This window comes from Pecten maximus, chromosome 2 (genome assembly GCF_902652985.1).
Source record: "Pecten maximus chromosome 2, xPecMax1.1, whole genome shotgun sequence".
In the NCBI taxonomy this organism is placed as follows: domain Eukaryota; kingdom Metazoa; phylum Mollusca; class Bivalvia; order Pectinida; family Pectinidae; genus Pecten; species Pecten maximus.
This window is the reverse complement of record NC_047016.1, coordinates 9,954,455-9,981,431: the sequence shown is the minus strand read 5'-3', so window position 1 is coordinate 9,981,431 and position 26,977 is coordinate 9,954,455. Positions and strand designations below refer to the sequence as shown.

The following is a 26,977-nucleotide window of genomic DNA, read 5'->3' as shown; positions in this document are numbered from 1 at the left end:
GAAAATGAAAGTTTCTTACTGTCCTGGGTGATGAATTGGCTTCATAGCACACAATTTTCTTTTCCTTAATGTCCCTTCAGAAAAAAATGAATTCTATAAATATCTTTTTAGTGACAAATATAAGGCGTATTTCCCCTAAAATCTACTGACAAGCGCAGCAGACAGGCACAGACGACTTGTTATAGTTGTATAGACATCCATAAAAACACAGGACCAGCTTCCTTCTTACCTAATGTTGTCTTTTCGTTGTCTGGTTCTTACATACAATGGTGGTGAATAGGTAGTATACAGTAGGCAATAAGCACGATACAATAAGTAGGATTAACTGCTCGTGCATTAAGCATTAGGTAATAAGCACGATGCAATAAGTAGGTTGACTTGCTCGGGCATTAAGCAGTAGGCGATAAGCACGATACAAAAAGTAGGTTGACTTGCTCGGGCATTAAGCAGTAGGCGATAAGCACGATACAAAAAGTAGGTTGACTTGCTCGGGCATTAAGCAATAGGCAATAAGCACGATACAAAAAGAAGGGTGAATTGCTCGGGCATTAAGCAATAGGCAATAAGCACGATGGAACAAGTAGGGGGCATCAACTCACCCAATAACTGTTGTGAACACAAACCTCATACCGACGATTACACCACAACAGATGTAACCAATACCCCCATACCGACGATTACATCACAACAGATGTAAACACTACACCCATACCGACGATTACATCACCACAGTTGTAACCACTACCCCCATACCGACGATTACATCACCACAGATGTAAACACCACCCCCATACCGACGATTACATCACCACAGATGTAACCACTACCACTATACCGACGATTACATCACCACAGATGTAAACACTATCCCCATACCGACGATTACATCACCACAGATGTAAACACTACCCCCATACCGACGATTACATCACAACAGATGTAAACACTATCCCCATACCGACGATTACATCACCACAGATGTAAACACTACCCCCATACCGACGATTACATCACAACAGTTGTAACCACTACCCCCATACCGACGATTACATCACCACAGATGTAAACACTACCCCTATACCGACGATTACATCACCACAGATGTAACCACTAACCCCATACCGACGATTACATCACAACAGTTGTAAACACTATCCCCATACCGACGATTACATCACCACAGATGTAACCACTATCCCCATACCGACGATTACATCACAACAGTTGTAAACACTACCCCCACACCGACGATTACATCACCACAGTTGTAAACACTACCACCATACCGACGATTACATCACAACAGTTGTAAACACTACCCCCACACCGACGATTACATCACCACAGATGTAAACACTACCCCCATACCGACGATTACATCACCACAGATGTAAACACTACCCCCATACCGACGATTACATCACCACAGATGTAACCACTACCCCGATACCGACGATTACATCACCACAGATGTAACCACTACCCCGATACCGACGATTACATCACAACAGTTGTAAACACTACCCCTATACCGACGATTACATCACCACAGATGTAAACACTACCCCCATACCGACGATTACATCACAACAGATGTAACCACTACCACTATACCGACGATTACATCACCACAGTTGTAACCACTACCCCCATACCGACGATTACATCACCACAGATGTAAACACTACCCCCATACCGACGATTGCATCACCACAGATGTAAACACTACCCCCATACCGACGATTACACCACAACAGATGTAAACACTACCCCCATACCGACGATCACATCACAACAGATGTAAACACTAACCCCATACCGACGATTGCATCACCACAGATGTAACCACTACCCCCATACCGACGATTACATCACAACAGTTGTAAACACTACCACCATACCGACGATTACATCACAACAGATGTAACCACTACCCCCATACCGACGATTACATCACCACAGATGTAACCACTACCCCCATACCGACGATTACATCACAACAGATGTAAACACTACCCCCATACCGACGATTACATCACCACAGATGTAAACACTACCCCATACCGACGATTACATCACCACAGATGTAACCACTACCACTATACCGACGATTACATCACCGCAGATGTAAACACTACCCCCATACCGACGATTACATCACAACAGATGTAAACACTAACCCCATACCGACGATTACTTCACCACAGATGTAACCACTACCCCCATACCGACGATTACATCACAACAGTTGTAACCACTACCCCCATACCGACGATTACATCACCACAGATGTAACCACTACCACCATACCGACGATTACACCACTACAGTTGTAACCACTACCCCCATACCGACGATTACATCACCACAGATGTAAACACTACCCCTATACCGACGATTACATCACAACAGATGTAAACACTACCCCCATACCGACGATTACATCACTACAGCTGTAACCACTACCCCCATACCGACGATTACATCACCACAGATGTAAACACTACCCCATACCGACGATTACATCACAACACATGTAAACACTACCACTATACCGACGATTACATCACAACAGATGTAAACACTACCCCCATACCGACGATTACATCACAACAGATGTAAACACTACCCCCATACCGACGATTACATCACCACAGATGTAAACACTACCCCCATACCGACGATTACATCACCACAGATGTAACCACTACCCCGATACCGACGATTACATCATCACAGATGTAAACACTACCCCCATACCGACGACTACATCACCACAGATGTAACCACTACCCCCATACCGACGATTACATCACCACAGATGTAAACACTACCCCCATACCGACGATTACATCACCACAGATGTAAACACTACCCCCATACCGACGATTACATCACCACAGATGTAAACACTACCCCGATACCGACGATTACATCACCACAGATGTAACCACTACCCCCATACCGACGATTACATCACAACCGTTGTAACCACTACCCCCATACCGACGATTACATCACCACAGATGTAAACACTACCCCGATACCGACGATTACATCACCACAGATGTAAACACTATCCCCATACCGACGATTACACCACAACAGATGTAAACACTACCCCATACCGACGATTACATCACCACAGATGTAAACACTAACCCCATACCGACGATTACACCACCACAGATGTAAACACTAACCCTATACCGACGATTACATCACCAAAGATGTAAACACTACCCCATACCGACGATTACATCACCACAGATGTAAACACTATCCCCATACCGACGATTACATCACAACAGATGTAAACACTACCCTCATACCGACGATTACATCACCACAGATGTAAACACTAACCCTATACCGACGATTACATCACCACAGATGTAACCACTACCCCCATACCGACGATTACATCACAACAGATGTAACCACCACCCCCATACCGACGATTACATCACCACAGATGTAAACACTACCACCATACCGACGATTACATCACCACAGATGTAAACACAAACCTCATACCGACGATTACATCACCACAGATGTAAACACTACCCCCATACCGACGATTACATCACCACAGATGTAAACACTACCCCCATACCGACGATTACATCACCACAGATGTAAACACTACCCCCATACCGACGATTACATCACCACAGATGTAAACACTACCCCCATACCGACGATTACATCACCACAGATGTAAACACTACCCCCATAACGACGATTACATCACCACAGATGTAAACACTACCCCTATACCGACGATTACATCACAACTTAAATCGTCCATTTCTACTTCCTGGTGTTCCACATGTTCTAAACAAATGGTCGGATATCTTATTCCTCTTAAATCATTCTCTCTGATAACATTTGCATTAGTGATATGAAAAAATCGTGGCTTTGATTTTATCAGTATTTGTGATACTGGAGAGTAATACACCGCGAGCAATGACAGCAGCTGAAGTTAGCCTCTTGACCGAAGTTCATTGTCAATAAGGACGTGTGGAGGGCTTTACTACGGTACACTTAAGATATGATTATCTTTCTAATCAGCCCAGAGATATTATATTTACCGACATCAATTTCTTTACAGTTTTGTGGTGTACATGAAGATGTTCCCGCTTTAGGAGAAATCTGCTGTACATCACTATACTATACGTAGCCTTCTGTATCCTATACTGGTACCATGCCACTCCTAGTGCTCGGCTCCCTGGAGTGGATACCATGTTGAGGAAAGACATTTTATTTATCCTATAATGGCCTTGTGTAGTCTAAACAAACGTACGACGGCGATGTAACATGTACACAGCCTGTATTAATAACACATAACACGTTCTTTCTTCACAAAAATAATACACTGCCGTCAGGGGAAATGTTAACACTAAATAAACTGTTTGCGCGCAGTTGAAACTTTTTTGAAAGGATCCTATAATTAGTTGATCGTCAATTAACTGGCTTAGCCTGAAAGCGATCCTGTTGATTTTCCAAATAATTCTAATAAAAAATACAGTTTCTAGGGCACTCAGATTTTACTGGTTCCTTCATAGATAGCTCCGTCATTTTTTGAAAACTGCGCAGCAATCTATTCGATAAACATGTTTCTTATACGAAATGTGATCCTGGGTGTCAGGGAGCAGATGTACGTGGTGGGTTTCTCTACTTTGTTTTTCTACGGTTTTATTGACTGAGAACTGAATCCTCGTTGGAAATCTCGGCAAACCGGCCACTTCTTGTACGGAAACTTCACACGAGAAAACAGCGTAACTGTCTGTATATGTGGCGAGGACACAGGTTATACGGCATCAAAGTTTGAAAGCCTCGCGAGGATTTTTGACTGGTGTCGAGGAGACACCAATACAAGTGCTAAACAAAGCACAGAAACGCCGAGCAATGAGGAAATAAAGGACCTCAAGGACAAAGAGTATACAGCGTAAACGTTTGTAACAGTCGCGAGGACACAGAGAATACAACGGAAACGTTTGTAAGCGTCGCGAGGACACAGACTCTTGTATAGCGTAAACGTTTGCAAGCGTAGCTAGACACTGTGTATACAGCTTAAACATTTGTAAGCGTCGCGAGGATAACGTAAACCTTTGTAAGCGTCTCGAGGATAACGTACAGTGTACGTTTGTAACCTTCGTGACAACAGACTAGACATCGTTAACATTTGTTAGCGTATTGATGGAATCCATGTTTTTTTCTGGGTACTTTTTTCGGCCGTTAATGGGCCCCATTCCCAATAGCAATACTTTCATATTTTAGCCAAATTCCAAAAAGTTGCGGTTTACTCCTGAACAAATCTTTCCCAATTCACCAATGTTTTTCCCAAAATGAGACAAACAGGCCCTTTCCCAAACCAGTGATAAAAAGTCCTGGAATCGATCATAACGCGTTAATGTTTGTATGCGTCGCAATCACTGTTGTGAACGTCGCGAAGACGCAAATTTTACTTCTCACTCATAAACTTTGTGAAGAAGAAACTTTCCATTGATAACTTTTATGAGTAGTATGCTATTTACAAAGCTAGTGATAACATGTTTTCTCATTAGAAAAAAAAAAAAACTCCGATAGAAGAAAAAGTTTCATTGAAATATATAATGTAAGTAAAGTTCGCCCATTGGATACAATTGGTTGGAACGCCGGATAACACGACGGGTCTCGGCTGTCTACCTTCCGGATTACAGACAGTCCACACTGTTCTGTAACTCATTAGTCACGTTATGTCCGGTACTGTACATAGGGTTGTATATCACTTCCCTTGATCTGTCTCACTTTAAAACATTGATTCCATTTTCTACTCTATCAAAACCTAAAATGGCATTTGACAGGGGTGGATTTAATTTAACTAGGAAATAACAGCGAGTGTCAAAGATTTATCAATAAACATGACGATGTTCCGCGGACGGCCATGATGTAAGAGTGAGTTACAAGATTGGATTCTCCACCTCCGGATACTGTAATTCAGAAACACGTGTTTTCTACAGTATCCATGAGGACTGTATTAGAGACAATAATGTATTCTTTTACAATATACTTTGTTTTTCTAGGTTGTGGTATACGGTCCCAACAATATCTTCAATTATATGAAGGTATTGTTGTTATCAGCAAAAAGTTATGCTACTTATCATTGCGAGTGTGGTTTATAATACTGTACTGTGGTACAGATAGAAACATTGTCTAATTGAACTGTGGTATATACAAAAAGTTTGTGTCACTGAACTTTGGTATAGACAAAGTTTGTCACCGTGAACTGTGGTAAAGACAAAAATTGTCACACTGAACTTTGGTATAGACAGAAAATTTGTCACAGTAAACTGTGGTATAGATAGAAAATTTGTCATAGTGAACTGTGGTATAGGCAGAAAGTTTGTCACATTGAACTGTGGTATAGACAGAAAGTTTGTCATAGTGAACTGTGGTGTAGACAGAATGTTTGTCACAGTGAACTGTGATATAGACAGAACGTTTGTCATAGTGAACTGTTGTGTTATAGACAGAAAGTTTGTCATAGTGAACTGTGGTATAGACAGAAAGTTTGTCATAGTGAACTGTGGTATAGACAGAAAGTTTGTCATAGTGAACTGTGGTATAGACAGAAAGTTTGTCACAGTGAACTGTGGTATAGACAGAAAGTTTGTCACAGTGAACTGTGGTATAGACAGAAAGTTTGTCACAGTAAACTGTGTAATAGATAGAAAGTTTTTCACAGTGAACTGTGGTATAGACAGAAAGTTTGTCATAGTGAACTGTGGTATAGACAGAAAGTTTGTCACAGTGAACTGTGGTATAGACAGAAAGTTTGTCACAGTGAACTGTGGTATAGACATAAAGTTTGTCACAGTAAACTGTAGTATAGACAGAAAGTTTGTCACAATGAACTGTAGTAAAGACAGAAAGTTTGTCACAGTGAACTGTGGTATAGACAGAAAGTTTGTCACAGTGAACTGTGGTATAGACAGAAAGTTTGTCACAGTAAACTGTGATATAGACAGAAAGTTTGTCACAGTGAACTGTGTTATAGACAGAATGTTTGTCACAGTGAACTGTGGTATAGACAGAAAGTTTGTCACAGTAAACTGTGATATAGACAGAAAGTTTGTCACAGTGAACTGTGGTATAGACAGAAAGTTTGTCACAGTGAACTGTGGTATAGACATAAAGTTTGTCACAGTGAACTGTGGTATAGACATAAAGTTTGTCACAGTGAACTGTGGTATAGACATAAAGTTTGTCACAGTAAACTGTAGTATAGACAGAAAATTTGTCACAGTGAACTATGATATTGGCAGAAAGGTTTTTCATAGAGAACTTTATTATCTCTACAGATAAAGAGAATGCAGTATTCCAAACCAGCGTAAGATGATGCATGCTACACAGCACAGAAGGTTATAGACAGAACATCATATTTCTTCTCCCCGTCTCGCATCAATAATGCAAAACATCCGCGCCAAACAAATGAATGTTGAAAGCATAACAAAATAATCAAACGTAATCTCCTGCACAACTTTCACACGTGTTTTGTACATAAGGAATTGCTGCACATATTAACAGGGCTGGAGGTATACAGAGTCGAATAATATGACGTTGTTTTCACTTATGAACACAGGAACAGGCTGCACATTAGGAATCCCCCCTTAAATGACAAGCATTTGATGATATGAGAAACACCAGAATATTCTCTGTGAACGGCGATGATTGATTTTGGTAACATTATCGTGATTTCTGCCAGATAGTGATTAGATTAAGTTCTCTAACGCGCCCTCTAACTTCACTGTTTGACCTTTGGTCGGAGTGAGTACCTACGTAGTAAACAAGATAAACAGCAGTTGTTATTATAGATACCGAGAACGTGTAAGTCCTCCAAATAAATACTACGTCCTAATGTCCATGTCCTCCAAAACAGATACTACGTCCTAATGTCTAAGTCCTCCAAATAAACATCAAATATGTACCGTCCCAATGTTTAAGCCCTCTCAGTGTGTATCAAATATGTACCGTCCCAATGTGTAAGCCCTCTCAGATTATATCAAATATGTACCGTCCCAATGTGTAAGCCCTCTCAGATTATATCAAATATGTACCGTCCCAATGTGTAAGCCCTCTCAGTGTGTATCAAATATGTACCGTCCCAATGTGTAAGCCCTCTTAGATTATATCAAATATGTACCGTCCCAATGTTTAAGCCCTCTCAGTGTGTATCAAATATGTACCGTCCCAATGTTTAAGCCCTCTCAGATTATATCAGATATGTACCGTCCCAATGTTTAAGCCCTCTCAGTGTGTATCAAATATGTACCGTCCAAATGTGTAAGCCCTCTCAGTGTGTACCAAGTATGTACCGTCCCAATGTGTAAGCCCTCTCAGTGTGTATCAAATATGTACCGTCCCAAAGTGTAAGCCCTCTCAGTGTGTATCAAGTATGTACCGTCCCAATGTGTAAGCCCTCTCAGTGTGTATCAACTATGTACCGTCCCAATGTGTAAGCCCTCTCAGTGTGTATCAACTATGTACCGTCCCAATGTGTAAGCCCTCTCAGATTATATCAAATATGTACCGTCCCAATGTGTAAGCCCTCTCAGTGTGTATCAACTATGTACCGTCCCAATGTGTAAGCCCTCTCAGTGTGTATCAAGTATGTACCGTCCCAATGTGTAAGCCCTCTCAGTGTGTATCAAGTATGTACCGTCCCAATGTGTAAGCCCTCTCAGTGTGCATCAAATATGTACCGTCCCAATGTGTAAGCCCTCTCAGTGTGTATCAAGTATGTACCGTCCCAATGTGTAAGCCCTCTCAGTGTGTATCAACTATGTACCGTCCCAATGTGTAAGCCCTCTCAGTGTGTATCAAGTATGTACCGTTCATAACTTAAATGTGTTGAGCTTTCTCAGAGTGTATAAAGTATGTACCGTTCATAACTTAAATGTGTAAGCTTTCTGAATGTGTATCAAATATGTACAATATGTACAGTTCTTACCGATAATGTGTTACCTTTTACAATGCGGTGTTTTTTAACGTTTTAAAAAGACAAAACGTTTGTGTCACAATGTCAAATGTTTGTGCTACTTACATTATATCTAATTCATAAAAACAAACAGTTGTCTTATTGACAAATATTCGTGTTACAAAGACAACTGTTCCAAAAATATTTAAGTTACAAAGTCATATTTTGAGATGTGTCACAAAAACAAGTCACTTTGTTATAGCCGTCATTTAAAAGTCAAATTCTTACTATAGTGGAACGCCACAAGAGGATAAACACGGGACAAAAGGAGCCAGATTCATGACATTGTTACGGACATTAAATTTAAGTTACGTCGCATCTGATGGCCAAAACATTGTAGTACAAAATGATATCACCAGGTCGTCAGTCTAATAACAACTACAGAGATGTATGTAAGACACCAGTGTGTTCTGTAGGTAACGAATCTCATACGTCTGTTTACATCGACAAACACGTGCACCGCACAGGTGTAAAACGCACATGTGTGTAAAGTGTGAGGCAGACTTACCATATGTAAACACAAGCATCAAAGACAGCAGGTACAGTCCACGTAATTCCATGTTCCGTGTGTAGACAGTTATCTGTGACGATGGCACACAGCCGCTGAATCACGCTTCACTACCACTTTAGAACGGATCTGTGACGAGCTATTTAGACCCCGGCTGACACACGCCCGACCTCGGAAACTAATTAGATTTGCACATTTCTCTGTAGATCCTGCCTATATTGACTTAAAGCTCGTTCGCCCTCCCGTGCACTTTATCTCTATTGGACAACTCTGAACGCGCACGTGGTGGACAGCTAGGCCGAGGAGTAGTAGAGAAGTTGTATGAAAACTCATTTCCACAGAAGAGTCATCAGCGTCACAAGAATTAACTAACCGGTCTAAACTTGTCCAAAAACAACGACGTGCGGTGTGCAATTAAGTTGTCTGAGAAAGTTGTTCCCCAAAGGAGTTATTGGACTGAGTCAGTAATCCCAATCCGCCTATTTGTTAAGCCGTACTGTCGCTCTCTGTGGTCCCTGGTCAATTTCTCTGCGTTTTCAATACTTCTATCATAACATATGTTGTACGTTTCAAGGCCGTGCACTACTCATCTCCGTGCTATGTGAATTCCACAAGTGTTTATAGCAGGGATTCAACTGTACAGCGGCAGCTAATTTGTCAGATCTGGCGTTGATTCAGGAACGAATTTGAAACTGATTTTGAGTTGTAGCATCTCGCTTTAGGATATTTATTATATGATGAAGGTGATGACGATTTGCGTCCGAATCCCTTTCACGCTCGACGGAGGCTAGGCCCAGGGGATAGACGGTATATACGTTACTAACAAACTCGGGTTCGTCTGATACATCTATAGACAAAAAACCAATTCGAAGAAAGAAACCAATTGCCTTTCAGGTGATATTTCTGGCGACATTCGCTGATTTTTAATCTTGGAGAGAGTGGGCGAGGGAGATTTAAAGAAGGAAATTAGGAATAAGACATTTAGGCGAGAAAACCACTAGCTACAGAAAATGTAAACAAACACAGCAAGTTAAGCAATCGACCATCAACGTGTCATGTAATTACGTCGGTGTAAAACGCTGGTGATACAAGCCATTACGCCAATGAACAGAGCCATATCTCTCGGATCGCGCCACGGAACCATCAGCACCGCCAACACACCAGCAGAGGTTGCAGAGGGGCGCCGGTGCTTGCTTTAAATCTAAGAAGACATAATTGTTTGTATAATAAAAAATATTTGGAGATATCTAAATGTGTGATTCCGTAATGGAATCGTTTGAAAAGCACTCGAGGGAGAGCGTTGCTAATGCACATCTCCGGATCTGGAGCTTTTCCTAACTGAAGAACGTCGTTATAGTGCCAGTTTTTTATAATCCAAAGTGGGCGATTGTATGGCGATATATCTTGTCAGCCACCTCCGAGAATCTGTGCTGATGGAACCGATGATCATTTATTTATTGTAAACAACGGTCGTCCGCCTGCATTTATTACCCACTCGTAGTTTCAAAAACAATTATCAGAATAAAATCAGATCAATATTTATTCTTGTAGATATTTTATATAGATATAACCGCCTGGAAGAAGGTCTCAAAACCTACTGTTAAGTAACGTACTCCAAGCGTTACGAAACTTTCTGAATGTCGACCGTTAAGACCCCATATTTACATACATAAAAAGTTTCCCAATTATAAGTTTGTATTGTATTCCTGTAATAGTTGCCGAATGAAAAAACACAGTGAAATTACATTCAATTTTACGATGAACATAAAATATTTTTCCAACAGCAGCAACCATTTGTAAATTTAATGTTAAAATGATCAGTTTTGAAAACGTACTGATGTTGTCGACCTCGCTCCCTCGTGCCTGTGGACATGCCGTTGTCGACCTCGCTCTCTCGTGCCTGTGGACATGCCGTTGTCGACCTCGCTCCCTCGTGCCTGTGGACATGCCGTTGTCGACCTCGCTCCCTCGTGCATGTGCACATGCCGTTGTCGACCTCGCTCTCTCGTGCCTGTGGACATGCCGTTGTCCACATCGCTCCCTCGTGCCTGTGGACATGCCGTTGTCGATCTCGTTCGCCTGTGCCTGTGGACCTCGCTCCCTCGTGCCTGTGGACATTTCGTTGTCCACATCGCTCCCTCGTGCCTGTCGACATGCCTTGTCGATCTCGTTCGCCTGTGCCTGTGGACCTCGCTCCCTCGTGCCTGTGGACATGCCGTTGTCGACCTCGCTCTCTCGTGCCTGTGGACATTTCGTTGTCCACATCGCTCCCTCGTGCCTGTCGACATGCCGTTGTCGATCTCGTTCGCCTGTGCCTGTGGACCTCGCTCCCTCGTGCCTGTGGACATGCCGTTGTCTACCTCGCTCCCTCGTGCCTGTGGACATGCCGTTGTCTACCTCGCTCCCTCGTGCCTGTGGACATGCCGTTGTCGACCTCGCTCCCTCGTGCCTGTGGACATGCCGTTGTCGACCTCGCTCCCTCGTGCCTGTGTACATGCCTTTGTCTACCTCGCTCCCTCGTGCCTGTGGACATGCCGTTGTCGACCTCGCTCCCTCGTGCCTGTGGACATGCCGTTGTCGACCTCGCTCCCTCGTGCCTGTGGTCATGCCGTTTGTTATAAGCATATAGATAGATTGGACACATTTAGATAGAGTGTTAGCGTTTAGGTAGAGTGTACGCATTTATATAGAGTGTTATATGCAATATTTAGATTGTTGTAAGCATTTAGATAGAGTATAAGTATGTCGAAATGTAGTAAGAATTTGCCTTTTATCGGCTTTTTTCATCATTCATAATCAGAAATATAATTCAGTGATGACGTTTAAAACAATCAGATACCGACGCATTTGTTTTAATTTGTATTGATACAGCAGGACGAAGTACATATATTTACATGTAACAAAATCAATATATATTCGCGTTAAAGTCCTATATAAACCGTTTGTCAGGCATTTATATCCATTTACAATATTGATAAAACAACACATGTACCCTTCCCTTGTGATTCCTGCATTAAAGACAACACACTTATCACGTAACGAAGGGAGCAATTCGAACTGGCAGGCTGGTGTAGGAGTGAACTGGCAGGCTGGTGTAGGAGTGAACTGGCAGGCTGGTTGTAGGAGTGAACTGACGGGCTGGTTGTAGGAGTGAATTGACGGGCTGGTTGTAGGAATGAACTGGCAGGCTGGTTGTAGGAATGAACTGGCAGGCTGTGTGTAGGAGTGAACTGGCAGGCTGGTTGTAGGAGTGAACTGACAGGCTGGTTGTACATTGTAGGAATGAACTGGCAGGCTGTGTGTAGGAGTGAACTGGCAGGCTGGTTGTAGGAGTGAATTGACAGGCTGGTTGTAGGAGTGAACTGACAGGCTGGTTGTAGGAGTGAACTGGCAGGCTGGTTGTAGGAGTGAACTGGCAGGCTGGTTGTAGGAGTGAACTGGCAGGCTGTGTGTAGGAGTGAACTGGCAGGCTGGTTGTAGGAGTGAACTGGCAGGCTTGTTGTAGCAGTGAACTGGCAGGCTGGTTGTGGGAGTGAACTGGCAGGCTGGCTGTAGGAGTGAACTGGCAGGCTTGTTGTAGCAGTGAACTGGCAGGCTGGTTGTGGGAGTGAACTGGCAGGCTGGCTGTAGGAGTGAATTGACGGGCTGGTTGTAGGAGTGAATTGACAGGCTGGTTGTAGGAGTGAACTGACGGGCTGGTTGTAGGAGTGAATTGACAGGCTGGTTGTAGGAGTGAACTGGCAGGCTGGTTGTAGGAGTGAACTGACGGGCTGGTTGTAGGAGTGAATTGACAGGCTGGTTGTAGGAGTGAACTGGCAGGCTGTGTGTAGGAGTGAACTGGCAGGCTGGTTGTAGGAGTGAACTGGCAGGCTGGTTGTAGCAGTGAACTGGCAGGCTGGTTGTGGGAGTGAACTGGCAGGCTGGCTGTAGGAGTGAACTGGCAGGCTGTGTGTAGGAGTGAATTGACGGGCTGGTTGTAGGAGTGAATTGACAGGCTGGTTGTGGGAGTGAACTGGCAGGCTGGCTGTAGGAGTGAATTGACGGGCTGGTTGTAGGAGTGAATTGACAGGCTGGTTGTAGGAGTGAACTGACGGGCTGGTTGTAGGAGTGAATTGACAGGCTGGTTGTAGGAATGAACTGGCAGGCTGTGTGTAGGAGTGAACTGGCAGGCTGGTTGTAGGAGTGAATTGACAGGCTGGTTGTAGGAGTGAACTGACAGGTTGTGTGTAGGAGTGAACTGGCAGGCTGGTTGTAGGAGTGAACTGACAGGCTGGTTGTAGGAGTGAACTGGCAGGCTGGTTGTAGGAGTGAACTGGCAGGCTGTGTGTAGGAGTGAACTGGCAGGCTGTGTGTAGGAGTGAACTGGCAGGCTGGTTGTAGGAGTGAACTGGCAGGCTGGTTGTAGCAGTGAACTGGCAGGCTGGTTGTGGGAGTGAACTGGCAGGCTGGCTGTAGGAGTGAATTGACAGGCTGGTTGTAGGAGTGAATTGACGGGCTGGTTGTAGGAGTGAATTGACAGGCTGGTTGTAGGAGTGAACTGGCAGGCTGGTTGTAGGAGTGAATTGACGGGCTGGTTGTAGGAGTGAATTGACGGGCTGGTTGTAGGAGTGAATTGACGGGCTGGTTGTAGGAGTGAACTGACAGGCTGGTTGTAGGAGTGAACTGACGGGCTGGTTGTAGGAGTGAACTGACAGGCTGGTTGTAGGAGTGAATTGACGGGCTGGTTGTAGGAGTGAATTGACGGGCTGGTTGTAGGAGTGAATTGACAGGCTGGTTGTAGGAGTGAACTGACAGACTCGTTTTAGGATTGAACTGACAGGCTGGTTTTAGGAGTTAACTGACAGGCTGGTTGTATGAGTGAACTGGCAGGCTGGTTTTGGGAGTTGACTGACAGGCTGGTTGGTTAACAAGTTTTAAAAAAAATGTACAATTAATATAGAATCAAAGTGAATTTTCCCTTTAGTCATTCAAAATGATCAATATATAGGGATTTCGAAGATAAAATGTACCTTTAACATCAATTTAGAGTAAATATCCCCTTCAGTGATGACTTCATTCATCAATTGCCCCTCTCTACCTATCGTGATCATTTAAAACCATGACAGCGAATCAACTCAATCTAATTACTGTTCATCACGTTTCTGTAGCATTTAACGGCTTTATTGTGTGACCACTTGAACGATGGCCTTGATAAGATCTCAGCTCCTTAAACATAGACTTGGATTGTATTGTCATAAATCGTTATTGAGCGATATAAAACTTGAAGTGGGTTTAACGTGGATCATACGCTCACTAACTTGACAGGGTATACACGTGAAAGATGTCACTAACTTGACAGGGTATACACGTGAAAGATGTCACCAAATGAGAGCCATGATCTTTGATAATGTGAGAGGGGAGTCACGTGACGCTGACTATCCAATCGCACAGTTGTGCAGAGCGATGATCTCTAATTATATGACAGATAAGTCACGTGAGATCATAACCGTATAGAAAGTTGCACGGCGGATGTCAATAATGAAAATATAAGTATTTTTGTTTTGTTAAACGGCGTTTCATCCATGCGAATTTCGAAAAAGGACGAAATCTCCGCAACATCACGTGCATATGTTGATGACGATCTTGTTACAGTTATGACAGACAATGTGTGTGATAACATTGGTCGTTCGTATATCAGTTTTATTTCACATTGATTCAATTATACACAATCTCCAGAGAAACACTGGTGGTTTGATCGATGCCATAACGACACTGGTCAGACATATAAATATGGAATTGAACAGTTGTCGTAATACGATAAGCAGTATAAAGGACATTTCCTTAACTGGTCACGACAAAACACGTAAGCAAACAAATCACATGACACTTCTCCCAGTTTATCGTGAAGGAAAAGTAAAACACAACAACTGTGTCTGTCAAGGTGTGTGGGAACAAACTGTGTAGGAACAAACACGTGTCTGTCAATGTGTGCGGGAACAAACTGTGTAGGAACAAACACGTGTCTGTCAAGGTGTGCGGGAACAAACTGTGTAGGAACAAACTGTGTAGGAACAAACTGTGTAGGAACAAACACGTGTCTGTCAAGGTGTGCGGGAACAAACTGTGTAGGAACAAACACGTGTCTGTCAAGGTGTGCGGGAACAAACTGTGTAGGAACAAACACGTGTCTGTCAAGGTGTGCGGGAACAAACTGTGTAGGAACAAACACGTGTCTGTCAAGGTGTGCGGGAACAAACTGTGTAGGAACAAACGTGTGCATGTCAATGTGGTGTAGGAACAAACACGTGTCTGTCAAGGTGTGCGGGAACAGACTGTGTTTGTATTATATGATTGTATTACACGTCATTTTACACAAAGCTAGACGACCAAAGAAAACAGGAAAGGCATAACATGATTATAATATCATATTCTATTAAATGGTAGAAATTAAACTGGCACCGAGCGTTTGTGTACTGGACACTGATGTTTTGTTATTCGTGTGATTAGACCCAACATCCGTTTGTAATGCGAGTCGACAGTAAAGGTCGTGAAATCTAAAAATAATACAGGTAAAAGCGGATACAGAAATTCTGATTTTTTAAAGAAATAAAATCAAATAATTTCTCTTAACATTTGTGACACATGCATCACTGTTGGAATCATTAACGATAATTCCTATTGTCATTCAAATTCAATTCATCGATTTATGAACACCAATGCTACCGCCAGCATCCACCATATTTACAGATGTGTATAGATAGACATGTAACTACTGTTTACTCGTGAAGCGATGAACGGAGCACTGATCCGTAAGAAACGTCAATTGGCTCCGACTCTGGATTTCTGGAGACACGAGATGAACAATTCTATAAGGGGAAATGCTACAGTTTACATGGTAAAATATTGCGCTTGGTATATATTGCTAACTCTGGCTTTGCCGTTGGCGGACAGTATATCACTATCATTGGTGATAATCTGACTCAAAATCGATAAAATCAGAGCAGATATGAACAAAAAACAGAGACAGCACTTGATAATAAAATCGAATGATCCGGAAGGCAAAGCGTCCCCCGTTCTATCGACGAAACCCGCAATACAAATAAAGGTCACGACGATACCCGTCATACAAATCTAGGTCACGACGACACTCGCCATACAAATCTAGGTCACGACGACACTCGCCATACAAATATAGGTCACAACGACACCCGTCATACAAATCTAAGTCACGACGACACCCGTCATACAAATCTAGGTCACGACGACACACCCCATGCAGATCTATGTCACGACGACACACGCCATACAAATCTAAGTCACAACGACACCCCCATACAGATCTAAGTCACAACGACACCCGCCGTGCAGATCCAGGTCATGACGACACCCAACGTACAGATCTGGGTCACGACGACACCTGTCATACAAAACTAGGTCAAGACGACACACGCCATACAGATCAAGGTCACGACGACACGCGTCATACAATTCTAGGTCAAAATTACACCCGCAATACAAACCAAGGCCACGACGACTCCCGCCAGGCAAACCTAGGTCACGACGACACCCGCCAGGCAAACCTAGGTCACGACGACACCCGCCATACAAATCGAGGGTACGACGACAACCGCCATACAAATCGAGGGTACGACGACACCCGCCATAAATTATAGGTCACGGCCACACCGGTCACACAAATATAGGTCACGACGACACGCCATAGTCTAGTGTCCTCCGTAACAGTGTTATATTAGAGGAATATCTTACATGTGTCCTCGTGTAACGGTGTTATATTGGAGGAATATCTCTTACACTGTCCTCGTGTAACAATGTTATATTAGAGGAATATCTTACACGTCGAGGCCTCGTGTAACAGTGTTATATTAGAGGAATATCTTACACGTGTCCTCGTGTAACAGGTTTTTATTGGAGGAATATCTTACACGTGTCCTCGTGTAACAGTGTTATATTAGAGGAATATCTTACACGTGTCCTCGTGTAACAGTGTTATATTAGAGGAATATCTTACACGTGTCCTCGTGTAACAATGTTATATCAGAGGAATATCTTACACGTGTCCTCGTGTAACAATGTTATATTAGAGGAATATCTTACACGTGTCCTCGTGTAACAGTGTTATATTGAGGAATATCTTACACGTGTCCTCGTGTAACAATGTTATATTAGAGGAATATCTTACACGTGTCCTCGTGTAACAATGTTATATCAGAGGAATATCTTACACGTGTCCTCGTGTAACAATGTTATATTAGAGGAATATCTTACACGTGTCCTCGTGTAACAATGTTATATCAGAGGAATATCTTACACGTGTCCTCGTGTAACAATGTTATATTAGAGGAATATCTTACACGTGTCCTCGTGTAACAGTGTTATATTAGAGGAATATCTTACACGTGTCCTCGTGTAACAGTGTTATATTGAGGAATATCTTACACGTGTCCTCGTGTAACAATGTTATATCAGAGGAATATCTTACACGTGTCCTCGTGTAACAGTGTTATACATGTATCAGAGGAATATCTTACACGTGGCATCGTGTAACAGTGTTATATAAGAGGAATATCTTACACGTGTTCTCGTGTAACAGTGTTATATTAGAGGAATATCTTACACGTGTCCTCGTGTAACAGTGTTATATTGAGGAATATCTTACACGTGTCCTCGTGTAACAATGTTATATTAGAGGAATATCTTACACGTGTCCTCGTGTAACAGTGTTATATTAGAGGAATATCTTACACGTGTCCTCGTGTAACAGTGTTATATTGAGGAATATCTTACACGTGTCCTCGTGTAACAATGTTATATTAGAGGAATATCTTACACGTGTCCTCGTGTAACAATGTTATATTAGAGGAATATCTTACACGTGTCCTCGTGTAACAGTGTTATATTAGAGGAATATCTTACACTGTCCTCGTGTAACAGTGTTATATTAGAGGAATATCTTACACGTGTCCTCGTGTAACAATGTTATATTAGAGGAATATCTTACAGGTGTCCTCGTGTAACAATGTTTTATAAGAGGAATATCTTACACTGTCCTCGTGTAACAGTGTTATATTAGAGGAATATCTTACACTGTCCTCGTGTAACAGTGTTATATTAGAGGAATATATTACACATGGCCTCGTGTAACAGTGTTATATTAGAGGAATATCTTACACTGTCCTCGTGTAACAGTGTTATATTAGAGGAATATCTTACACGTGTCCTCGTGTAACAGTGTAATATTAGAGAAATATCTTAGAGTGTCCTCGTCATACCTAGTACCAGAATGTGTTGTATAGGGGATAAACTTACTGAAGAAGAACACGAAGTAGGCGGCGTGATCCTTCAGAGAATTTGTGATTTACTACAAAAGATGTAAATAATATATTTAGCAAATATCGATTAGGACAATTCTTAACATGGTACAAAGAAAAAACGAATTAAAAACGTCACGGAATCGGGGTGGGGGGGGTGGGGGGGGGGGGGGGGGGGGGGGGTTAGAGTGTATAACAAGTACACTCTGGTTATTGCTTTCCTATCGGGATGGAGCAAAAACAAAAAACAACTTGTCGGTTGAGCCCAAGTTGAACTTATCACTCCTCTTTCGTCCGTAGCTACGCCTTTTGTGCTATTTTAGTAAAGGTATGAATAATTAACATCGCAGGAGGTCTGGTTTGATGCTTTAAATTCGTTAAAAATAGTGTTTACCATATAAGTACAGCTAACCCAATCGTTTATATTAACTAGATATCACTTTTGATTGATTCCAATCCAAATGTTTGATTTTGTCCTATAGAACAAGGCCAAGTTTGGAATCGATGATATTTCCCCGTGATAACTTTCATACATACATGTACCTACTTCTTTCTGATTCCTCACAATCATTCTAACTATAAACACATGTTTGACTGTCGTGTTATATAAAGTACGTACAAATACAAACACTTTGACAACATGTTAATATCAAGGAAGATTTTACATCACGTGTACCGCCGATTGTTGTGGATTTCTGTAACATTTACATACACATAAGGGAGAAATCATTATATATTTGCTAAATGAAATAAATGTTGTGACTTTTCGTATCATTTTAATGTTGTATTCAAAATGTTACGAAAAGAAATTAGGTCACAGTATGTAAGACTCGTGCGATAAAACGTCATGGTATACTCTTCACATTTTCAATTTTTATTACCATGACTACTGTGATTTTATTCGATGTACACATCGAGTGATCGTACAGTATTGTATCTAGTACAAAATTGTCAACTAACGATTACAGAAACAATCAGACGACAGGTATCCATGTTATGCTTGCTGGTGAATTATGGGTACATGTCTGTACGTACGGGGGAATGGGGGTCGAGATTACAGGTATCTGTCCGTAGGTGTGAGATTACGTTCATTGTACCGACGATGATTAAGCTGACTACGTCATTGGGTCAAAGCAGCGATACAAATGGGTCCCGATACTATACCTGGCGACAATCTTGTTGTTAGGTAAATTACGACGCGGTTGCTAAATGTTTAATGTTTGAAAGAGTTTAAACGAATCCGTAACTCTCCAATTAATACTGGATATAATTACATACATATACCTCCGAAACACAGGGAGAACACCTTAGTTCATATCGGTGCTAACATTAACTTAATAGGGGCATTCATCGAACTGGACGCCAATGTGTAAGACTCAAAAACACCAGGAAGGCGTGGTGGTTTACTGAGGTATTTTAAAGTTTATGTTTTAACAAGTATGAAAGACCATCCGCCACAGGTTCGAGGAAGGAGGGACCTCCCATCCCGTGAAGAAGAGGCAAGCGAGCTCGGAGAGCATGTATTCGAGGAAGAAGAGAAAATAGTTGATGTTCCCGAGGACGAAAGGAGATGTATCAACGCGAAGATGTGCCTTATGACGTCATCGACCGACACAGGGAAGAATCTGTAAGCTACATTGATTTTTATTCCGTGTTTAAAACGCTAACATTGTGTTTGAAAAGTTGACACTGCAAGAGAATAATTTCGTGTAACCATTCAGGAAATTGTTTATATACAATGCCATAAGGTGTTGATAACCGTCGTTTTAACGACATGGATAAGGATGCGACACCCCTGTACCCGATGATGTATTTCTGGTTGTAGGTATGACCTCCTGAGCAGTCTCCTGGGAGATGTCCTGTATGAACGACCAGTTGATGCGCTCGAGAATCTTGAGGATAGAATCATTGACCGGAAGAGGGAGGCTCTCTCGTTCGACTCTTCCACTCTCCTTGACAAACCTACGACTTCACAGGAACAGTACCTCGCGCATTCGCAATGGAGAATATTTCAGGTCGGTCTGTGTTGATCTGTTATACATTAATAATGATATAAACTGACGGTAAATGGTTTTCAGATAACAAGTCAACATTTAGTTTTCTTTTCAAATTTCTTTGATTTGAAGCTTGTTTAGATGTTGTTATTGCTAAAATATCTAGTCATTTACAACAAACCTGCTCAGATTGGAAGTGTCAAAATTCAAAGTGTAATTCACCTTTTGAACTTTTTAATGCAATGGACGATCCGATGTATGACTGCTTGACTTCCGGGGTATACTCAAGTGACCATTTAGATCTAGATTTGTTTTCAAATTGTACCAACATGGGCAATTTTGATTTAAATCAATAAAACATTTCGTTGTAGAAAACATGAATCTTATTATCGATTTAATATAAAATCATGTACATGTGTATGTCCAGAGTGTCACAATAGTTTATTTGAGGAAAGAATCCTTTCCTTGAACCTATCAACGCCTCGTTATCCATTTAGAGTTTTAAAGAGATGCACACATAATCATACAAAGCTTTGTATCAGAACTATCCCAGTATAACTTTACTGGTATTACTGCTAGGTATAACACAGTGCTGATATTCCTGGAATGCTTATCGAAGGTGCTACACCTCCAACAAACAGTGTTTTATGTATCAAAAACACGAATAGACTGACATGTATTTTTTCTTTATCAATAAAAGATACACACTTTACACTTTTACCAACCTCGGCAATTGCCATCTTTAAAAAAAAAAAAAATAGAAATAATTACTAGTAATACCGTTCCGAAAGAAATTCCATTTCGCTCTGCCTCCATATTGAATGAAAATACTGATTGCGCATGCGCCGAAAACAGAAACGCAAACGAGTAATGGCGATCGTACTATGAACCGAGGAAGGACACAGATGTTAATATCTCCAGAAAATAAGGAATCAAGCGTAAACTAGATTATGAAATGAATAAAAGGAGGGTTCCAATCTATTCGACTATTAGATAATATGAATACCGGGATCGTAATGTATTTACATACATGGATCTGAATTTCCTGTCGTAGTTGTACTGAGATGAATATTTATGATATGTGTACAATTCGCATCCATGTATGTAAACATCTAATAGATGACTTCCACTATGATCATGTCAGGAGGTTCGGCCGACCATCCATGCGCCATTGAAATGTTCTTTTTTAAGAATGCCGATGTGGGGCAGCGGTATAAGCTGCGGGTATTTCTGGCTAGGCGATTGGGTGCCGTAGATCGTGAGTTCAAGGCCGGTCAGGGCACGAGTCATAAAGTTGTCTTCCTTTGTCAATTGTGTTACTATGTTATATATTGTATATAAAACGACAATGAAATCGGAACACAATCGGAAATGTTTTTGTTTGGAGAAGCAAGTGTGTAACGTTCGGTCTGTTGTTATCATTACTGAAAACTGTAAGCATATGCTTAAACTTACTGATACAAATCCAGTGAAATGGGGCCGAAGGGGATATCGGTAAGAATGCTTTTCAGTTCGTGGGTGGCAGCATGCAGAGGATCGTGATTATTCACGAAGGATAATATTGAAATGGTTATTTTGTTTTTATTTTCTTTTTGCATTTTATGATAGACAACAGGCAGTATTTGCACCAGCTGAATCCACCATGTTTATTTTCTTCTCTATGTAAATCTCTCCCAGAATGCACTGCGATCAAGGTCACGTGTATGCAAAGGAAATTATAATGTTGGTCTCTTTCATGGGCAGGGATATTCAAAAGTTCGTAACTTCTTGGCTTCATTACAACAATTTTGGACATTATAAAATTTTCCTTTTTATTTGTAGTCTTAAACAGGCATGCATATATGGACTAAATGTTATTTATTGTCAAAATAATAACAATATATTACACTCTGTCTGAGGTGTAGCATCTCTAATCGATAACATTTTATTTTCAGAATGCTGGTGAAGATACCGAGGAGTATAAAAGGTCGTTCCGAAATGAACACGGTAAGATACCGAGGAGTACAAAAATAGCCGTTCCGTACTGAATACGGTAAGATATATACCGAGGAGTACAAAAATAGTCGTTCCGTACTGAATACGGTAAGATATATACCGAGGAGTACAAAAATAGTCGTTCCGTGCTGAATACGGTAAGATATATACCGAGGAGTACAAAAATAGTCGTTCCGTACTGAATACGGTAAGATATATACCGAGGAGTACAAAAGAACGACTTATCTAGAACATGGAACGATACCAAGGAGTACAAAATGTCAAACAGGTACAGAACACGGTAAGATATCGAGGAGTACAAAATGTCAAACATGTACAGAACATGGTTAGATAACTAGGAGTACAAAATGTCAAACATGTACAGAACATGGTTAGATATCGAGGAGTACAAAATGTCAAACATGTACAGAACATGGTTAGATATCGAGGAGTACAAAATGTCAAACATGTACAGAACATGGTTAGATATCGAGGAGTACAAAATGTCAAACATGTACAGAACATGGTTAGATATCGAGGAGTACAAAATGTCAAACATGTACAGAACATGGTTAGATATCGAGGAGTACAAAATGTCAAACATGTACAGAACATGGTTAGATATCGAGGAGTACAAAATGTCAAACATGTACAGAACATGGTTAGATATCGAGGAGTACAAAATGTCAAACATGTACAGAACATGGTTAGATATCGAGGAGTACAAAATGTCAATTATGTACAGAACATGGTTAGATATCGAGGAGTACAAAATGTCAAACATGTACAGAACATGGTTAGATATAAGAAGTACGAAGTGGCCACTTTGTACAGACCAGGTAAGATGCCAAGGGGTACAAAATGTGAACATGTACGAAACATGGTGAGATGCCAAGGAGTATAAAACTCAAACTAGTACGAAAGGTGGACTTGTATAGTAAGATACCGAGGATAACAGAAATTGGATGATTTCAGCAGTAATACAAACATCCCTTTACCTAATATACATAGTGACCTAATGGCAATAAAGTCGGAAACATGCTCAATATGATAAAGTTAATACTGACCTCAATGCTTCCAATATGACCTTCATTGTCAGGGAAAGAGAGCCATATCAGTCATGAAAATAAATAACTTTACCTAAAATACCACCCAATGCCTTATATCAGCCAAAGCATAATGATCTTCTAATTGTGTATTGGAAGCTCTATAGCACTTGTTTACTCTTTATACAAAATTAACTCTTTGAATTTGTCACAACTAAATTCCGGATGTTCATACAATGCCAGTTATAGGAGTATAGTCCCTGAAATGGATACAGACAATATATCCGCGGATGCTCTCATCGGAGGCGTTCTAGTCCAATGTAAATAGCAGGTTAAACGGACATCAACACTGTCTGGTAGTCATCATCAACCGAGCACATATAGTTGTGAAATCTCTCGGTGACAGTCGCTCCAACAAAAGGTCACCTCGACATTCTGATCAACCATAGTCCATCTTTGGGGATCATTAAACACTGCGGCATAAGGAGAAATACATGTAGCTTAAACTATGGTCTAATGAGTGTATGGTTTAAGTAATGGTGCAAGTGAGGGATTAAGGGCATGTGTATAGAGAAGGGTGTAAGTAACGGGTATAGGGAGTGTGTATGGAGAAGGGTGTAAGTAACGGGTATAGGGAGTGTGTATAGAGAAGGGTGTAAGTAACGGGTATAGGGAGTGTGTATGGGGAAGGGTGTAATTAACGGGTATAGGGAGTGTGTATGGGGAAGGGTGTAAGTAACGGGTATAGGGAGTGTGTATGGGGAAGGGTGTAAGTAACGGGTATAGGGAGTGTGTATGGAGAAGGGTGTAAGTAACGGGTATAGGGCATGGGTATGGAGAAGGGTGTAAGTAACGGGTATAGGGAGTGTGTATGGGAAGGGTGTAAGTAACGGGTATAGGGAGTGTGTATGGGGAAGGGTTGTTAATTAACGGGTATAGGGAGTGTGTATGGGGAAGGGTTGTAAGTAACGGGTATAGGGAGTGTGTATGGGGAAGGGTGTAAGTAACGGGTATAGGGAGTGTGTATGGAGAGGGGTGTAAATAACGGGTATAGGGAGTGTGTATGGGGAAGGGTGTAAGTAACGGGTATAGGGAGTGTGTATGGGGAAGGGTGTAAGTAACAGGTATAGGGAGTGTGTATGGGGAAGGGTGTCAGTAACGGGTATAGGGAGTGTGTATGGGGAAGGATGTAAGTAACGGGTATAGGGAGTGTGTATGGGGAAGGGTGTAAGTAACAGGTATAGGGAATGTGTATGGGGAAGGGTGTAAGTAACGGGTATAGGGAGTGTGTATGGGGAAGGGTGTAAGTAACGGGTATAGGGAGTGTGTATGGGGAAGGGTGTAAGTAGCAGGGTATAGGGAGAGTGTATGGGGAAGGGTGTAAGTAGCAGGTATAGGGAGTGTGTATGGGGAAGGGTGTAAGTAACGGGTATAGGGAGTGTGTATGGGAAGGGTGTAGTAAAAGGGTATAGGGAGTGTGTATGGGAGAAGGGTGTAAGTAACGGGTATAGGGAATGTGTATGGGGAAGGATGTAAGTAACGGGTATAGGGAGTGTGTATGGGGAAGGGTGTAAGTAACAGGGTATAGGGAGTGTGTATGGGGAAGGGTGTAAGTAACGGGTATAGGGGAGGTGTATGGGGAAGGGTGTAAGTAACGGGTATAGGGAGTGTGTATGGGGAAGGGTGTAATTAACAGGTATAGGGAGTGTGTATGGAGAAGGGTGTAAGTAACGGGTATAGGGAATGTGTATGGGGAAGAGTGTAAGTAACGGGTATAAGGAGTGTGTATGGGGAAGGGTGTCAGTAACGAGTATAGGGAGTGTGTATGGGGAAGGGTGTAAGTAACGGGTATAGGGAGTGTGTATGGAGAAGGGTGTAAGTAACGGGTATAGGGAGTGTGTATAGAGAAGGGTGTCAGTAACGGGTATAGGGAGTGTGTATGGGGAAGGGTGTCAGTAACGGGTATAGGGAGTGTGTATGGGGAAGGGTGTAAGTAACGGGTATAGGGAGTGTGTATGGGGAAGGGTGTAAGTAACGGGTATAGGGAGTGTGTATGGGGAAGGGTGTCAGTAACGGGTATAGGGAGTGTGTATGGGGAAGGGTGTAAGTAACGGGTATAGGGAGTGTGTATGGAGAAGGGTGTAAGTAACGGGTATAGGGAGTGTGTATAGAGAAGGGTGTCAGTAACGGGTATAGGGAGTGTGTATGGGGAAGGGTGTCAGTAACGGGTATAGGGAGTGTGTATGGGAAGGGTGTCAGTAACGGGTATAGGGAGTGTGTATGGGGAAGGGTGTAAGTAACGGGTATAGGGAGTGTGTATGGGGAAGGGTGTCAGTAACGGGTATAGGGAGTGTGTATAGAGAAGGGTGTAAGTAACAGGTATAGGGAGTGTGTATGGGGAAGGGTGTCAGTAACGGGTATAGGGAATGTGTATGGGGAAGGGTGTAAGTAACGGGTATAGGGAGTGTGTATGGAATAGGGTGTAAGTAACGGGTATAGGGAGTGTGTATGGAATAGGGTGTAAGTAACGGGTATAGGGAGTGTGTATGGAGAAGGGTGTAAGTAACGGGTATAGGGAGTGTGTATGGAATAGGGTGTCAGTAACGGGTATAGGGAATGTGTATGGGGAAGGGTGTAAGTAACGGGTATAGGGAGTGTGTATGGAATAGGGTGTAAGTAACGGGTATAGGGGTGTGTATGGAATAGGGTGTAAGTAACGGGTATAGGGAGTGTGTATGGGGAAGGGTGTAAGTAACGGGTATAGGGAGTTTGTATAGAGAAGGATGTAAGTAACGGGTATAGGGAGTGTGTATGGGGAAGGATGTAAGTAACGGGTATAGGGAGTGTGTATGGGGAAGGGTGTAAGTAACGGGTATAGGGAGTGTGTATGGGGAAGGGTGTCAGTAACGAGTATAGGGAGTGTGTATGGGGAAGGGTGTCAGTAACGAGTATAGGGAGTGTGTATGGGGAAGGGTGTAAGTAACGGGTATAGGGAGTGTGTATGGGGAAGGGTGTAAGTAACGGGTATAGGGAGTGTGTATGGGGAAGGGTGTCAGTAACGGGTATAGGGAGTGTGTATGGGGAAGGGTGTAAGTAACGGGTATAGGGAGTGTGTATGGGGA

At 42.1% G+C, this 26,977-nt stretch overlaps 4 protein-coding genes across 5 annotated transcripts in view; 1 reads left to right on the top strand and 3 right to left on the bottom strand.

Annotated features, from left to right (window-relative positions):
* The window catches only part of LOC117316901 (protein lev-9-like), a 55,371-nt gene extending 45,250 nt beyond the window's left edge, over positions 1-10,121 (bottom strand). The window contains exon 1 of the mRNA XM_033871683.1: positions 9,534-10,121. Coding sequence (XP_033727574.1) covers positions 9,534-9,585 — 52 coding nt within the window. The 5' untranslated portion in view covers positions 9,586-10,121. The remainder of the gene's footprint in view (positions 1-9,533) is intronic.
* Positions 10,122-10,594: 473 nt separating this feature from the next.
* LOC117340935 lies at positions 10,595-12,140 on the bottom strand. Its single transcript, XM_033902727.1, has 2 exons — positions 11,369-12,140; positions 10,595-10,734 (listed from the first exon to the last, which is right to left on the bottom strand). The coding sequence occupies exons 1-2, from the start codon at positions 12,138-12,140 to the stop codon at positions 10,595-10,597; spliced, it is 912 nt and encodes a 303-aa protein (XP_033758618.1).
* Positions 12,141-12,564: 424 nt separating this feature from the next.
* LOC117340927 (DNA-directed RNA polymerase II subunit RPB1-like) lies at positions 12,565-15,792 on the bottom strand. The gene is made up of 2 exons (XM_033902713.1): positions 15,515-15,792; positions 12,565-14,278 (listed from the first exon to the last, which is right to left on the bottom strand). Exons 1-2 carry the CDS (start codon positions 15,790-15,792, stop codon positions 12,565-12,567), a joined length of 1,992 nt encoding a protein of 663 aa, XP_033758604.1.
* Positions 15,793-20,060: 4,268 nt separating this feature from the next.
* Positions 20,061-26,977, top strand: part of LOC117316883 (radial spoke head protein 6 homolog A-like) — a 39,655-nt gene continuing 32,738 nt past the window's right edge. The window contains exons 1-3 of one of the 2 annotated variants that reach the window (XM_033871677.1): positions 20,061-20,468; positions 20,667-20,856; positions 22,770-22,821. In XM_033871677.1, the coding sequence (XP_033727568.1) occupies positions 20,281-20,468; positions 20,667-20,856; positions 22,770-22,821 (430 nt within the window). In that variant the 5' untranslated portion in view covers positions 20,061-20,280. The remainder of the gene's footprint in view (positions 20,469-20,666; positions 20,857-22,769; positions 22,822-26,977) is intronic. The other variant, XM_033871671.1, reaches the window with a different exon arrangement.